The 14,660-nt window shown below is 57.3% G+C and overlaps 7 protein-coding genes across 9 annotated transcripts; 4 read left to right on the top strand and 3 right to left on the bottom strand.

Moving 5' to 3' along the window:
• Positions 1 to 202: 202 nt before the first annotated feature.
• On the top strand, positions 203 to 1,159 carry IUM83_01899 (Intraflagellar transport protein 56; the record flags this gene model as incomplete). The annotated part of the gene is made up of 1 exon (XM_067925789.1): positions 203 to 1,159. One exon carries the CDS (start codon positions 203 to 205, stop codon positions 1,157 to 1,159), a length of 957 nt encoding a protein of 318 aa, XP_067800574.1.
• Positions 1,160 to 1,729: 570 nt separating this feature from the next.
• Positions 1,730 to 2,632, top strand: IUM83_01898 (threonine-tRNA ligase; the record flags this gene model as incomplete). Of its 2 annotated transcripts, none has more annotated exons than XM_067925788.1 (1): positions 1,730 to 2,632. In XM_067925788.1, the coding sequence occupies one exon, from the start codon at positions 1,730 to 1,732 to the stop codon at positions 2,630 to 2,632; it is 903 nt and encodes a 300-aa protein (XP_067800563.1). The 2 variants fall into 2 exon arrangements, with proteins under 2 accessions (XP_067800563.1, XP_067800564.1); XM_067925787.1 differs by having other exon boundaries at positions 2,177 to 2,632.
• A 93-nt stretch (positions 2,633 to 2,725) lies between these two features.
• IUM83_01897 (Ubiquitin domain) lies at positions 2,726 to 4,463 on the bottom strand (the record flags this gene model as incomplete). The annotated part of the gene is made up of 7 exons (XM_067925786.1): positions 2,726 to 2,776; positions 2,855 to 2,968; positions 3,030 to 3,281; positions 3,353 to 3,604; positions 3,674 to 4,047; positions 4,120 to 4,269; positions 4,391 to 4,463. 7 exons carry the CDS (start codon positions 4,461 to 4,463, stop codon positions 2,726 to 2,728), a joined length of 1,266 nt encoding a protein of 421 aa, XP_067800571.1.
• A 182-nt stretch (positions 4,464 to 4,645) lies between these two features.
• IUM83_01896 (31 kda chloroplastic) lies at positions 4,646 to 5,704 on the top strand (the record flags this gene model as incomplete). The annotated part of the gene is made up of 1 exon (XM_067925785.1): positions 4,646 to 5,704. One exon carries the CDS (start codon positions 4,646 to 4,648, stop codon positions 5,702 to 5,704), a length of 1,059 nt encoding a protein of 352 aa, XP_067800570.1.
• A 290-nt stretch (positions 5,705 to 5,994) lies between these two features.
• Positions 5,995 to 6,525, bottom strand: IUM83_01895 (Eukaryotic translation elongation factor 1 epsilon-1; the record flags this gene model as incomplete). The annotated part of the gene is made up of 1 exon (XM_067925784.1): positions 5,995 to 6,525. The coding sequence occupies one exon, from the start codon at positions 6,523 to 6,525 to the stop codon at positions 5,995 to 5,997; it is 531 nt and encodes a 176-aa protein (XP_067800573.1).
• Positions 6,526 to 6,739: 214 nt separating this feature from the next.
• On the top strand, positions 6,740 to 10,281 carry IUM83_01894 (RNA 3'-phosphate cyclase; the record flags this gene model as incomplete). Its single annotated transcript, XM_067925783.1, has 2 exons — positions 6,740 to 7,446; positions 9,159 to 10,281. 2 exons carry the CDS (start codon positions 6,740 to 6,742, stop codon positions 10,279 to 10,281), a joined length of 1,830 nt encoding a protein of 609 aa, XP_067800572.1.
• A 106-nt stretch (positions 10,282 to 10,387) lies between these two features.
• IUM83_01893 (Threonine-tRNA ligase) lies at positions 10,388 to 13,027 on the bottom strand (the record flags this gene model as incomplete). 2 transcript variants are annotated; one of them, XM_067925781.1, is made up of 6 exons in its annotated part: positions 10,388 to 11,686; positions 11,761 to 11,790; positions 11,883 to 11,977; positions 12,085 to 12,415; positions 12,496 to 12,556; positions 12,630 to 13,027. In XM_067925781.1, the coding sequence occupies 6 exons, from the start codon at positions 13,025 to 13,027 to the stop codon at positions 10,388 to 10,390; spliced, it is 2,214 nt and encodes a 737-aa protein (XP_067800567.1). The 2 variants fall into 2 exon arrangements, with proteins under 2 accessions (XP_067800567.1, XP_067800566.1); XM_067925782.1 differs by lacking the exon at positions 11,883 to 11,977 and having other exon boundaries at positions 10,388 to 11,790.
• Between the last annotated feature and the right edge of the window lie 1,633 nt (positions 13,028 to 14,660).

Here is a 14,660-nt window from a genome sequence, read left to right as displayed (position 1 = left end):
AGAGTTGCTGGCTGTGTACCTGATCGGCCACCCTAACAGCTTTTTCGCCACCAACTTGAAGGCGAGCTGCAACTTTCGTGTATACAGCGCTCGTGAGGCGAAGCCCATTCTTGACGACTACGCACGGCGATTTCCTAATCATCCGTGCACTCAAGGAGCGATCGATTCGTCTCATGCGTTGTCAACACACTCCGAATCGGCCATGACGGACGTGATGCAGCACAATTTGGCCATCTTTCGTGCATCTGATCGAGAGGCAAACGGCATTGAGAAGCATGGTGCAGCTGCAGAACGGGTGCTGAGCCCTATGGTGGGCCACATCGAGGAGGCTCAATTGAATCTGGTTCTGCTTCATCTCAAGCGCCGTGAATATCACAAGGCCTTTGCTTTAGTGGAGGATCTAGAACCAAAGTCCACCCCCGAGCGCGCAATAAAGGGCGTGCTGCACGCAGTTATCGGCGAGCAAACGCATTCCAAGGAACACATATTTCTCGCCGAGAAATACTTCAACGCGGCCGGGTCATCTCCTGACGATTGCGACACAATTCCAGGGCGCCAGTGCATGGCGTCGTATTTCATGTTGCGTAAGGAGTTCAGCGATGCGAATGTGTACCTCAGCTCCATCTCCACGTACTTGAGCACTGACGACGCTTTCAACTGGAACTACGGCGTGGCGTTAGCAGCCACTGGCGCCTATCGCGAGGCTGAAGAAGTGTTGCTTCGAGTGCAGAGCGCCGAGTTGCGTTCTCAACTCGTGCTTTGCAGCTGGCTATCGCGTTGCTACATCTACAACGGTCGTGCCGCGCAGGCGTGGGAAGTTTACCTCCGGATGGAGAACTCGGTGGCTGCATTCACGCTACTCAAGCAGATCGCCAACGACTGCTACAAAGCTCAGCATTATTATTATGCCGCCAAGGCATTCGATGTGCTGGAGAGGCTTGACCCAGATCCGGAATACTGGGAAGGCAAGCGCGGGGCTTGCATGGGGTTCTTCCGCCAGGTCGCCACTGGACAAGAGAGAGAAAGTGGAGCAGCTCTCGCCCATCGGTGCGACGAAGTCCTCAAGCTGCTAGGCAACTCGAAGAATGTGCTGGAGGCGACAAAACTGGTAGCTGTACTGAGGAAGTGGACGTCGTCGTTCCTCATTGTCGGACAATGAACACAAGCACCAATACTTTATTGCGATTAACTAGCCATCGTCATACACACGCGTCTCCGCTGCTCTCCCTTCTCCTATATGGATATCTTGGTCCCAGCATTTCTCTTGCCCATTCGTGGCGTGGCGGTGTCCACGCGACCAAAAGGCGTGGCCGTCGCGTGGCGCGAGGTCGATCCCCCAGCATAGGCACCGACACTGGCGTCCTCCTTGGGCGTGTAGATGCTGCGTCTCCGCGACCCGCGCAGGTAACTCGGTAGGTACCGGAAGGCTGCGTCCGCCATGTCGAGCACTCGCGACACCACCGCCACATACAGAACGCCCGCCATGCTGCCCGTTGCCGTCGCTTGCAGATTGTACAATGACAAACAACCTGAAGGGCAGCATGTATGATTCCGCCAGCTTCTTCACCCTTGCATCATCAGTGGCGCATTGCACAGAATCACAGGACGGAAGTCATGGCGGAAGGTTAACTCTTGTGAAAAAGGCCCATGCTTTCGCCAGTTGCAGCCAACTTCAACTTCTGTTTCGGTTTTCGGCCAATCAGCGCGCGGTCCATCATTTCTGGAAGCCATGCCGCTCGGCCGCGAGGAATGGGAGACGCTCGTAGTGGCGGCGGAGCTCGTGGCGACGCTGTGCACGTCCTTCTGGCTGGCCACGCGGCGCTCCGGGCGCGTGGACCGCCTGCCGATCTCCAGTGAGGCTGCGGGGCTGCTGCAGCCGCGCAGCTGCTGGTCCCTGCGCGCGCTGCTGGCCTTCCGCGCCGGCGCCGCCACCTTCTTCGTGCTCGTGCAGATCTGCGACGTGTGGCGCTCCCGGGGCCGCTGCCTGGCCTTCTACACGTCCTGGAACTTCGTCCTGCAAGGCGCGTACTTCTCGATGGCGGCGTGGCGCACGCGGCGGCAGCTGCAGCGCCGGCTGGACGAGCGCACGGCGAGCTACACGGCGCTGGTGGACGGAGACGACGACGGCACGGGCGGCCCCTTCGCCCGCCGCCGGAGGATCGTCAGAGACGGCGGCCTGCACTGGGTCGACCTGGAGCTGCTGCTGGACGTGTGTCTCGCGGGCTCGCTGCTCATCTGTGTCGTGGTGTGGGCCGTGCTGTACCCGTACGCCGTCAGGACGGGCCACCCAGAGAGGATCCTGAACGGGGTGAGCTACTGCCAACACGGGGCCAATGTGCTGCTGCTGCAGACGGACTTCTTCGCTACGAGACACCAAGTGTCGAGAGATGCCTTGCCGCTCATCATGGGCTGGCCGTCGGTCTACGCGGTCTTTGCGTGGATCGTTCACGGCACAGTGGGCAAAGGCTTCTGGCCGTACCCGTTCCTGGACTTGGACACGCCCTGGGCGCCCGTCTGGTATGGCGGACTGCTGGCTGCACATGTATTGGCCTTGATGCTGGTGATGCTGCTGTCGAAGGCTAAACACAAGGAGCAGCGCACCGTGACGTTTGCCGATCCAGTCGAAACATAAGTGGACATCGGCGCTCTCAGCAAATGCGGGGTGCTTGTGATATTTTACATTTAAGAGCTGGCGCGAAGCGATATCAAAACTGTGCTGGCAATTTCAAGACGCAATCTTGACCTCGATCAGCTCGCCGCCTTCCAAATCGTAGTCCTGCACCATATACAAAGTTTGCAAATACACTTTCAGTACGAAGGAATTAAATCAATCTGGCAGAGTGCCATCACTGACCTTGAAGGACTGGGAAGCTGCCATTTCCTCGCCGTCGATCATGAGTGATACGCTCGACGATTCGCAACTTTTCTCCTCGGCAATTTTTGCCATCAACACTTGTACCTTCGAGGTCTGCTTTGCAAAAACAGTGAGAAGATGTTCTCACAAGAACACTGTCAATCAACGAACGTACCGGGATAATGTGGTGAGTCTGAGGATCACCCTCGGCGAAGCGGAGCTGTAGAGCTATAGTATGAGGCTTGGCCGGGCTAGGCAGGACGCTGTTGACTTTGACAGAGATCTCGTCGTGGTCTATGAGACCGTAATGGTGTAGGCACTCTTCCAGTCGGAGCTCCTGATCTTGCAAGCTCATAGCGACATCGTCCGGGTTTGTAATGCCATGGCGCTTGCAGTAACTTGCATGTAGTTTTTCGACTGTCGCGCTCTGCACAAAACTCCATGACCATCAGCATCCTCACGATAAATATGCAAAGCGCACATATATCACAAACGTACCGAGTCAATCTTAAAGACCTCTGACCGCTTACCGAAGACCACGAGCCGCAAGCGGAGGTAGGTTTTCTTTTTCGATGCAGTCTGCTTGGAGAAGTCCACCTTGGCCTCGATTAAGTCGCCTGAATCCAGGTCTTCACTTTCCGGAGTACCGCTGAGTGACAAAGGCTCTCCATCCAGCGACATTTTCACAGCAGATCGTGGCAATCCATGTATCTCGCAAAAGCTCATGTACAGCTGATCAAACGTCTCCTTCTGCAAATGTATCACGGTGAAACGTCAAACAACTGTCACCAGCACCAAGTGCTCTTCCTGCGCGCTTACCTTGTGAATGCCAATCTCATCGACGGCTCCACCGTTTGAGCGAATGTGCAACGTGATACGCGGCCCCTTGTCGACAACAGACTGGGGAGGAGGAGGAGGCGCAACGACCTCAACCTCGGAAGGGCTACCAGCTCCACCGTCATCATCCGACTCGGAGTCCAGCGAAATCACCTCCAGGTTGTTCACGGTTGTTTGCCTCTTGGTGGTAGAGACCTTGTTCAGGATGGCTCGCGTCTGGTTCAGCACCTTGTCCTTCTCCAGCTTCTTCCTGATCTCCTTCTCCATCTTCAGCTTCCGCAGGCGTTCCGCCTCGCGCTCTCTGGGCGTGTACAGGTCGTCGTCATCCTCGTCACTATCGACAGACAGTGCTCTTACTGCAGGCAACAGTAGCAGCAGCAGTTAGTACCGGTTCCCACAGCCAGCGTTGTCGTACTGTCAGCCCCCACCTGCTTTCGCGGGGCTTTTGCCCTTCTTCGCCGCAGCTTTTCCAGGCGACGCGCTCTGCCTCCGCTTCTTGGTCGGCGTCTCCAAGATGGCGAAGTCGTCGAAGCTCTCGTCACCGTCTCCGTCTTCATCAGACGAGGACGACAGCGACACTGAAAGCAGCGAGCAGCAAGGGACGTCAGAGTTTGAACAGCGATTGCGCGGCTTGTAGACCACCGAAGAGAATGAAACCCGCGCCAGCAGATACGCTATCAAGTGGTTCAGTAGTCGTACCGAACATCTGGCGCTTCTTGTTGCGTTCCAGCGCGCTGTAGAGCTTCACCTCCTCCTCCTCGTCCGAGCTCATTGCTGGTGTTGGAGGTCAATTGCTGTTCTTTTGTGCGTCGACAGCTGGGAGTGCAGGTCCCCGTCCTCTTATTCGCCGAAATTAAAAGTCCGTATATTCAGCCAATAGAAGGCGCCCAATATTGACTGGGGCACACGCCTTGAAGCTCTTGAAGCGTCATTGCCAAAGCGCAACTGCAAGTGATGGCGCCCGCGTTGTTCAAGAGCAAGAAGCGCAGCCGCGACGCCGACGCCGCGAAGGAAGCTGCGGCCTCGGATGCGTCTTCGTCCTCCTCTTCGTCCGCCGAGAGCAGCAGCGAGAGCGGCTCCGACAGCGAGGACGACGAGGTGGAGAATTCCATGTTCCGCCCCGCGCCCAAGGCGGAGGCGGAGCAGGACGAGGAGCAGCCGGACGCTGCAGCTGATTCCTCATCCTCTGATGAAGAAAACGAGGGGGAGGAGGAGGAAGAAGAGGCCCCGGTGAAGGAAGTGGAGAAGAAGAAGAAGCAGTTGAAGGAGGAGACGAGGGTGGAGCAGCCGCAGGACGAGGAGCTCCAGGAGGAGATCGGCCGCAAGACGGAGGCTACGGTCTACGTGGAAGGCATCCCGTACCGAGCCAACGAGGGTGACCTGGTGACGCACTTCTCGTCCTGTGGTACGGTGCGCGAGGTGCGCATGCCGCGGTACCAGGACTCGGGCAAACCTCGTGGCTACGCTCACGTGGTGTTTGACGATGAGGCCGCGCTGAACAAGGCGCTGAAGCTGGACGGCCAGTACCTGTTCAACAGATACCTGTCCATCCGTAGGGCGGAGGCTCCGCGTGCGGTGGAGATGGCGCTCAAGGAGAAGAGCCAGAACACCAACAAGAAGGCGGTGAAGGGATGCCGCACCGTGTTCATCAAGCAGCTGCCCTACGAGGTGGAGGAGGACACGATCCGCGAGGCGCTGGCTTCGTGCGGAACTATCACCAGTATCCGATTGCCGATTTGGAACCACACCAAGAAGTTGAAGGGCTTCGGCTACGTGGAGTTCTCGAGCGAGGACGAGGCGCTCGCTGCTGCCCGACGCAGCGGCATGAAGATCGGCGACCGCATGGTGCTGATCAGTCTGGACGCGGCAGGAAGCGCCCCGAAGGCGAGTTTCCGCCAGCGGGACGGCCAGTACTGGAGCAAGGGCGAGGAGGCCAAGAAGTCGCTGGCCAAGAAGATCAGCGAGAAGCAGCAGCGCCAGTCCGCCAACAAGAAGCGGAAGACGTCCAAGTAGAGCTGTAGATGCCGTGTTAATGAGAATAGACCTATATTTCGCATGCATTTAGCGCTGTCGTCCTCCAACAAGCTGACTCAACCACCCTTTCAGCACAAAACGAACCAACATCACATGGACAACCAGCATCATATCTAAAGTCACGGGCAGAGAACGTAGCACCCCACCCACATCTCCTATTACTGCAGAATTAAGCCTCGCTGGATGCGAATCTATCCCCGTCCGTCGCTGCCTCCTCTGCACTCTCCTGCTCCTGCTCCTGCTCCTGCTCCTGCTCGCGTCGTCTCTTTCTAGGCCGTGAAGGCGATGGGTTTGCGCTCGAGGCTGACGACGTCCAAGTTGCGAAAGCCGCGCACGCCCACCGTGTGCTGCACCTGGTCGAACCAGCGCACGAGGTTGGTGTACTGGTCGCGCTGCGCCTCCGAGAAGCCGCGGACCGCCGCGTGCAGCGTGTAGAAGAGCGCGGCGTCCGCGAGCGTCACGCGGTTGGCCGCCAGGTAGGTTTTCTGCTGCAGAGCGCCCTCCAGCACCTGCCAGTGCGCGGGCGAGGCTGCCGGGGGGCAACGCTGGATGCCGCGCGCGAAGTCGACCCACATGGCCACCTGGGCGCGCTCGAAGGGCGTCTGGCCCAGCAGCTCGTGCTCGCGGTCGGCGAAGCGCGCCAGGTACTTGGCGATGGTCGTGGCCTCGTACAGCTCCGTGGTCTTGCCCAGGCGCACGCGCAGGCGGCCCGAGGCGGCGGAGCCCAGGTTCACGCCGCAGAAGCGCGCCACGAAGCGGAGGAACTCGGCGTCCGCCGACTGGTCCAGCGACACCGACATGCTGCTCTGATGTATTATATATATCTGGTCAATGGAAGGGGAGATGCATCCGTCCAAACCCTAACCTAAATGGTGTAGCCACACCAGGTTTCCCCCCAAAACCCTATCTATGAGTGATGGTCTGTTTGGTGTACACCACACATGGGTTGACTTTTTGATGCGCATCGATCGTCGCCGAGCTCAGTATCGAATTGACCTGGTGGAGAGCAGAGTGATGGTCGGACGCGAGCTGGTGGACATCGGGGCGAACCTGACGAGCGGCCAGTTCCGCCGCGACCTGCCGCAGGTGCTGCGGAGAGCCAAGCTCGCCGGCGTGGACACGGTGGTGATCACGGGCACCAGCGTGAGCGAGAGCCGCCGCGCGTTGCAGCTGGCGAGGCAACACGCCGCTGCATCGGGCGTGGCGCTGTTCACGACCGTGGGGGTGCATCCGCACGACGCCAAGAGCTTCGACGAGCGCTCGACCATCGACGAGATGCGTGCGCTGATCGCGGGCAAGGACGGGGCCCTCGTGGTGGCGGTGGGCGAGTGCGGACTGGACTTCAACCGCGACTACAGTCCGCGAGACGCGCAGGTCAAGGCCTTCAGGGCGCAGGTGGCGCTGGCCTGCGAGCTCAAGACGCCGCTGTTTGTGCACGAGAGAGAGGCCCATGAGGCGCTCGTGGAGGTGCTGAACCCCTTCGTGGAGAGCGGGACGCTGCCGCCGACGGTCGTGCACTGCTTCACGGGCCAAGAGAGCGAGATGCGGAGGTATCTGAGGATGGGGCTGCACATTGGCGTCACGGGGTTCGTGTGCATGGAGCCACGCGGACTTGCGGTGAGGAACATGGTGCAGCAGATTCCACTGGACCGACTGATGATCGAGACCGACGCGCCGTTCATGTACCCGTACAGTGCCGGGAGACAGAAGAAGCGAGCGAGGTGCGAGCCTAAGGATCTTGCAGCCGTGGTGCAGACACTTGCGAGGTGTTATGGAATTACGGAAGACGAAGTTGCACGAGCTACGACGGAGAACGCCATAAATTTCTTTCGACTTGGAGACCGTGTGTCGGTGACTGAAGTGAAGGCGCCTGCACCGGTAGAGTCGACACAATTGCCTAGTGAGCACAGGGTGGTTGAAGGCACCATTGCACTGAATGGTGGAGATGGAGAGGGTGGAGGCCAATTGTTACGGGTGGCGACGGCATTATCTGCTGTGACACACAATTCAGTGCGAGTACATTCTATTCGTGCGAATCGAACGGCTCCTGGACTGCGCAACCAACACTTGAGCACGATCGAGCTCGTAGCCGCTTTGTCAGCGGGTGGAGTTTTGTCTGGGGCTAAGCTGAACTCGACAGACCTCACATTTGACGCACGCGCCGCACTCCTGACCGCGGGTAACAAAGGGGGTGTCTTTAATGCCACCTCGCGTACGGGTGGCAGCGTTTCTCTTATGATGCAAGGAGCCCTACCGGTGCTGGCCTTCCGTGATACTTCGACGCAGTTAAGTTTACGAGGCGGCACCCACGTCGGGTTTAGCCCAACGATAGACTTTATGGAGGTGCCACTGCGCTCTCTACTCACCAGATTTGGAATTTCTTTCCAGGTCGAAGTGAGCAAGCGTATGTTTTTCCCCGGTGGTGACCCCAGTGGCCTAGTGCGGGTCTCCATGGACCCTATTGCAAGTGAGAAGACGCTTCAAGTTATCAACTTGACAGAGCCGTCATCGTCTATTCGTCGTGCATTCATTCGAGTAACAGTGTTTGGTTCATCGGCAAATGAGAACTTGGCCGAGCATTACGCTAGTGCATTGAAGAGAGCGGTCGGCCACGGGTTTAGAAGCGGAGAGAACGGTGAGCAGCTTGAACTCGAAGAGGAATGTATCGTCGAAGCTATTGCAGCAACCACTCACAACAAGAAGAAATCTTTCAGGGGCAAGAAACCAAGGGATAGAACTGCGGTGTCTGCTCTTGTTGTGCTGGAAACTGCTACCGGTGGAATCATCTCAGTCGACCGTACGGTCAATGTGAACGAGTCCACAGCGAGCATTTTTGCGGATCAGATAATCTCAAAGCTGAACGAATACGTGCAGTGCGGCACGTGCGTTGACGAGCACCTCGCGGATAATGCTGTCGTCTTCATGGCGTTAGCTCAAGGTTCTTCCCAATTGCGCGTGCCGTCGAAGGCTTACCGCACCTCGAAGCACTTAGAGACAGCGCTAGAGGTCGCAGCTCGACTAACAGGAGCCACGTATCGCATTCACGAGGAAGAAACGAGCGCAATTGTTGAAGTCAACGGGATTGGCCTCCAACGTCGCGCATAGTGCTGGAGGCTTATGCAAATACTACGTATTACATGGAAAAAGATGATGACAATTCTTTGTTTGGTGAGAGCGTTTCAAGCGAAGCGGCACTTGTAATGGGCGGTCGCTGGTGCTGGCATTGAGCAAAATCCTCGATGAAAGAAGGCCCGGAAGAACGAGCTGTGAGCACTCACCGCAAGAGCGACGTTCTGGCAAGTCGTGCTGGTCGAGTGAGTCTGCAATGGTCGATGCCCGCGCTAGAAGGCAAGCCGCCCAGCGCTCGAGGTGGCCACTCTGCAGTGCTGGCTGGTACCCAACTCCTCATCTTTGGCGGACATTACTTCGGCAGCGAGGGTGGCTTCGTGTACCTGAACGACCTGCATCGCTTGGATTTGGGCACGTCGACGTGGGCAGAGGTGGTCTTCCCGAAGGAACAACCTCGACGACGTCAGCAGATAGATGAAGGCGAAATGGATCCGCCAGTTGTGTTACCAACTCCCCGCTATGGCCACTCAGCTCTACTACTCAACGGTGGCGAGAGGATGTTCGTCTTCGGAGGCCGTGGGTCACGAGGCGAAGCTTTTCGCGATATGTTCTTCTTTGACCTAGGTGCGATGGCGTGGTTGCAAGTGCAGTGGACGACGGATTGCCCAGTTGGACGCTACGGACATGCAGTAGCTTCGGTGGACGACGAGAAAATGTTCATCTTCGGTGGTTGGGACGGCAAGAAGAGCATGAACGATCTTTGGGCTTTTGACTCGGCCACCTTCACCTGGCGTCGACCGAAATGCTCGGGCAAGCCACCCACCCCGCGCCAAAACCTGTCAATGGTGGACCTTTCGAGCAATGGAGAAGGTGGACCGCCATCACTGCTTCTGTATGGCGGCTACACCGTGATACCAGAGGCGCTACCTGTGTACAACAAGGACGTGCACGTTTTCGACATTGCATCGATGGCGTGGAGTCGTCCCAGATTGGTAGGCGAATATCCTCCTGGCACTTTTGGTCAGTCGATGAACCTTGCAGGAGCTGGCAGTGGGGCTGAGCTAGCAGTGTTGCTGGGCGGGTGGTCTGGTACAGAGCGTACTCCACTGTTCATGGGGGACAAACAAGTCCGAGAGCTCGTTCGACTTGAGGACCGAGAGCAACGCCTTGCAAGCAGCAATAACGGTACCAGCCAACGCGAGGAAAACCGAAAGAAGCGCGAACGCAAGAGGCAGCACAAAAGAGAACTACGTGGTGCGTCTCCTTACGCACGAGTCCTGGACGTGCAAAACATGGAGTGGCACCGAGTCACTGCTTATGGGGTGGCGGTGGCAAACCGCTACGGTCACACGTCCACGCTGGTAGGCCCCCATCTCTTCCTCTTCGGCGGTTGGGATGGCAATCGGGCACTCAACCAGCTAGTAGTGGGCGAGCTCTCCATCGCTCCTGAACCTGACATCCCCGAGGAGTTCTCACCAACGCGTTAGCACTAACCAAAAAGAGGATTGCATTTTCATGTTGATTGTCTACTTCGAAATGCTTGTGGAGTAGTTGTCCACCAACCACTTCAAGCTGTCTAACATATCGTCTCAGCTACTCCAGACGATCGATAGCGGCCTTGATATCGTCGATAAAGTCCGCGAGCGGCTTAGCGCCATGCACCTGATTGTCACTCGTACGGATGTTAACCTCCTGTGCTGCTTGCTCCTTGTCGCCGACCACGAGAATGTAGTTGTAGCCCGCAACCTGCGCTTCACGCACGCGCTTGTTGAGCGTCTTGCTACCATCTTGCACATCCACAAACAGGCCACGCGGCGTAGCTGTCTGCAGTTTGCTTGCCACCTCGTGAGCGTAACTACGGTGGGCCTCAGCAATTGGCAGCACAGCCACCTGTCGAGGGCTGAGCCAGAGAGGCCACTTGCCACCAGTGTGCTCGATGAGGATAGCCATCATACGCTCGATCGATCCCAACACTGCACGGTGAATGATGATAGGCGTGTGCGACTCGCCATCAGCACCATCGTATTCAAGCTCGAAGTTGATCGGCAGCTGGAAGTCCAGCTGAATCGTACCGCACTGGTGCTGACGCTTCAGGGCATCCGTCACAACAATGTCGATCTTGGGGCCATAGAACGCACCATCGCCTTCGTTCACCGTCCAGGGCTGGCCGAAGTCATCCAGGGCGAGACGAAGTTGGTCTTCAGCGTCATCCCAAAGCTCGAGGTCACCCATATACTTTTCCGGACGCGTCGAAAGGCGCAGGTTGAACTTAAAGTCAAAGATGCCGTACACGTGCTTGATGAAGTCTAGGGCATGCGAGATCTCCGATTGTACCTGGGCAGCTGTGCAGAAAATATGGGCATCGTCCTGGTGGAATCGACGAACGCGTGTAAGCCCCGTAAGCGCACCAGACGCTTCATTGCGGTGCAAGGCCGAGAAATCGGCAAGGCGCACAGGCAGTTCTCGGTACGAATACTTCTTTGCCTCGCGGAACATCAAACAGTGGCCGGGGCAGTTCATAGGCTTGAGCCCAAACTGATCGTACTCTTCTTCACCGTGAGCGTGGTCGTGACCATGTCCTTCGCATCCCTCGTCGCCAGTATCAATGCCTTGAGAAACCATGAACATGTCATCGTGGTAATTCTTCAAGTGACCTGACGTTTCCCAGAGCTCCTTCTTGAAAATCAGAGGGGTGATGACCTCATCGTAACCACGGCGCTTGTACTCCCCGCGGATAAAGTCGGCCAGCGTGTTGAACACGCGTGTGCCATGGGGCAGGAAGAAAGATGATCCGGGGCTGAGAGGGTGGAACATGAAGAGCTGCTGAGCGCGCCCGATAAGCCGGTGGTCACGCTTCTTCGCTTCCTCCTGAAGGTGACGCCACTCCTTGAGCTGCGCATTGTTCGGGAACGAAATAGCGTATACACGCTGCAGCAGTTCTTTTCCTTCCCAGTGCGATGCGCCACATCGCGTGATCTCGAATGACGAGAGCATGCCTGTTCAACAGAGAATAGAAATACCAACGTTAGCTCCCTAACCTTCACGGCTCACGGCTGGATATAACGGAATATCATGCATGTTTGCCCACGTGTAGCTCGCCAGCACTCATTACGAGAGTGGAGAGTCGTTCGATAGACAGAGTTGATATTGGACCAGGCGGGGAGAGCACCCAATAAAGCTCAGCTAGAGAGAGCAGCAACTTTTAGCTGCACCCTCACTCTCGTCTGCTTGTGTAGGGCAGGTAGCAGTCCGGCACACAGACAAAATACAAACACGCATGGTGTACGTACCAGTGTGGGGAACGTGAGGGCCTCGGCAAAGATCAATCAGCGGGCCGCAACGGTACAGCGAGATGGCTTCATCGTCCGGGATCTTGTGGAGCATATCCCGCTTGAAGTCCGAGTAAGCGAACAGTTCATCCGCGAACTCGCGCGTCACCTGCAGCCTCTCGAAGGGCTGTCTAGCCTTGACAATCTTCTTAATGTTGCGTGCCAGTTCGTCAAAGTCGGTCTCGGACACAGTGAGCCCGTCCTGCAGGAACATCTCGTAGAAGAAGCCGCCCTCACTCAACGGCGGGCCGTCCGTAAGACGGATCTTGTCCTGGAACTTCTCCTCCAGAGCCTACACTCACAGCAGATAAAAACCACCACCCATTAATCCCCACCACAGACACCACCCACCTCCAATTAAAACCCTCCCACCTGTCCGAGCACGTGTGCCGACGAGTGCCAGAAGACGCTCTTGCCTTCGTCACTCAAGAAACTAATCACCCAACCACCCACACAGTCAGAAATCTCTCTGCTAGCCTCCACAGCAGCTCCAATCACGCCCGTACTCGAGCAGCCTCAGCGTTCCGGAGCGCGTGAGCGGCGAGCGCAGGTCCAGCAGCTCCCCCGAGTCCTCGACCTTGGCCGCCAGCGCCTGGAACTTGGGCAGCCCCAGCTGCTGCATCTGCTTGAGCACGTCGATGGCCGTGGACACGCCCGCCACGCCGCTGAAGGCGAAGGCGCCCGGCGTCTCGCCCGGATACTGCACGGCCAGCTGCAGCGGCTCCCCGCGCGCCCGAGCCTGCTCCGTCGCCTGTGCCAGCGCCGCCTGCTGCCGCTCCAGCTCCTGCTTCCAGAGCGCCACGCGGTCGTTGCGGATCGAGATCGTGGCCAGGCCGGCGCGCCCCTGGGGCAGCAGAGGCGCAGCGCGCACTCCAAGCCGCCTGCACCGCACACTTGACAGCATCTTGACGAATGACTCGCAGATACGAATATAAAAAAGCAGTCAAGAAAACCCTATTAGTGGAAATGAAAAGGTGCATAAACCCTAAATGAATATTTCAGAATTCGTTGCACCAAAGTTGAGTACTCAAAACTACTGGTTGGTTCAAACAACCGGACTTCCTCTTCGAATAGCATAACATATTCATTTAGCAGTGCTTTCCCAGACTTCTAGAGCAGATAGCAATGGCCGACCACAAGGAACAGAATACAGAAGATACCTCAAGAACGCAGCATGAAGCGGCCCCAAGGAGACATACATCACCAGGAGCAAGACGGACATCAGGACAGCATCGATAAATGCTCCCACCACAGAATCTTGGTGAGGCAGAGGAATTGTACGTCCGATGTCGCCATATCCGCAGCGAGTATGGACTCCTCCACCAAGTCACGGTCAACGGTATCGAGCAGCTCCTGAGTCTCCGTTTGGGGCTCCAGCATCACCCGTTGCGTCTTAACACCGCTTACAGTTAGTCGTACGTCCGATTGTTGAGAGCACGGTCGGGCAGCGCTATACGTCTGCCGAGACGTTGGACGGCTTTGCAGTTCATGGCGGCGCGAGTACTCGCCAGGGTGGGAGGGTGGGAGCCGCCGGAGCAAACAGGCGCTCGCGGTCGCTAGAATAGTGGCGGTGGCTGGGGGGGGGGCGAGGGTAACGGGGATACACGCTCAAGTGGCTGCAAGCCACTTGTGATTTTAACAGATAAAATACTAAGTGCCTACGCTTCCTCATACACGTAGCGCAACGTGTAAGCTAAAGTGGTGAGTCAAGTTAGACCCACTACACCTGGTGGCACTTTGTAGTCCGTCCAACGACCGACTGCTTGACGTTCGTACGAGGTGTACGAACGCGGAGCCGAGAACCACATGAGCACAGAGGTGCCCATGGAGAGCTCCAACACGCCCGCAACGCATGTCGCACGCGCTGACTGCCCCCACCTGTCTGACCCAGAGTGGGAAGCCCTTCAACGACTGTCAACAGTCATTGGAGAAGCGTCGATAGCTACGATGCTGGGTACGCTATCGCCGACGGAGCAACATGGTGTCGCTCTGGGGTTCATCATGAAGGAGCAGCGTGATGCTGCTTCCTCAGTAACGGCATCGTCAGGGACGACACCGCGTGCTCAACCATTAAAGTTGAGCGTAAGCAATTACGTGGGAAGAGAGGGCGAGCCTCTCCTCCGGTGGCTTGTCGAGCTCGACGCAGCCATAGCGGCTCGACGCATCGTCGACCCGCTGTCGAAGGTCGCATTCGCCATGTCCCGTCTTGGCGGACGCGCAAGGAATTAGGCGTATGGACGCCGATTCTCCGATCCTACGTGCTTCAGCACGTACGAAGTATTCAAACAGAAGCCCAGACAAGCATTTGAGCCCCCGCAAAACGAGTTCCGGTCGAGGGCGGAGTTCCTCGACCTTCGGCAGGGTAAGCATGACGTCCATGCTTACGCGCAGCGCGCACGATATTTGGTTTCAAATATCGTGACCGATCCAATTGACGAGGCGGCTAAGGTCGTCACGTTCATGAAGGGACTTAGAGATGGGCCCGTGAAGACCAATCTCTTCCGAGAGTACCCGAGTACTCTCGAAGCTGCAATCAC

Source organism: Phytophthora cinnamomi (genome assembly GCF_018691715.1).
Source record: "Phytophthora cinnamomi strain GKB4 chromosome Unknown Contig0, whole genome shotgun sequence".
Taxonomy (NCBI): Eukaryota; Oomycota; class Peronosporomycetes; order Peronosporales; family Peronosporaceae; genus Phytophthora; species Phytophthora cinnamomi.
This window is presented reverse-complemented; position numbering and strand designations above follow the sequence as displayed.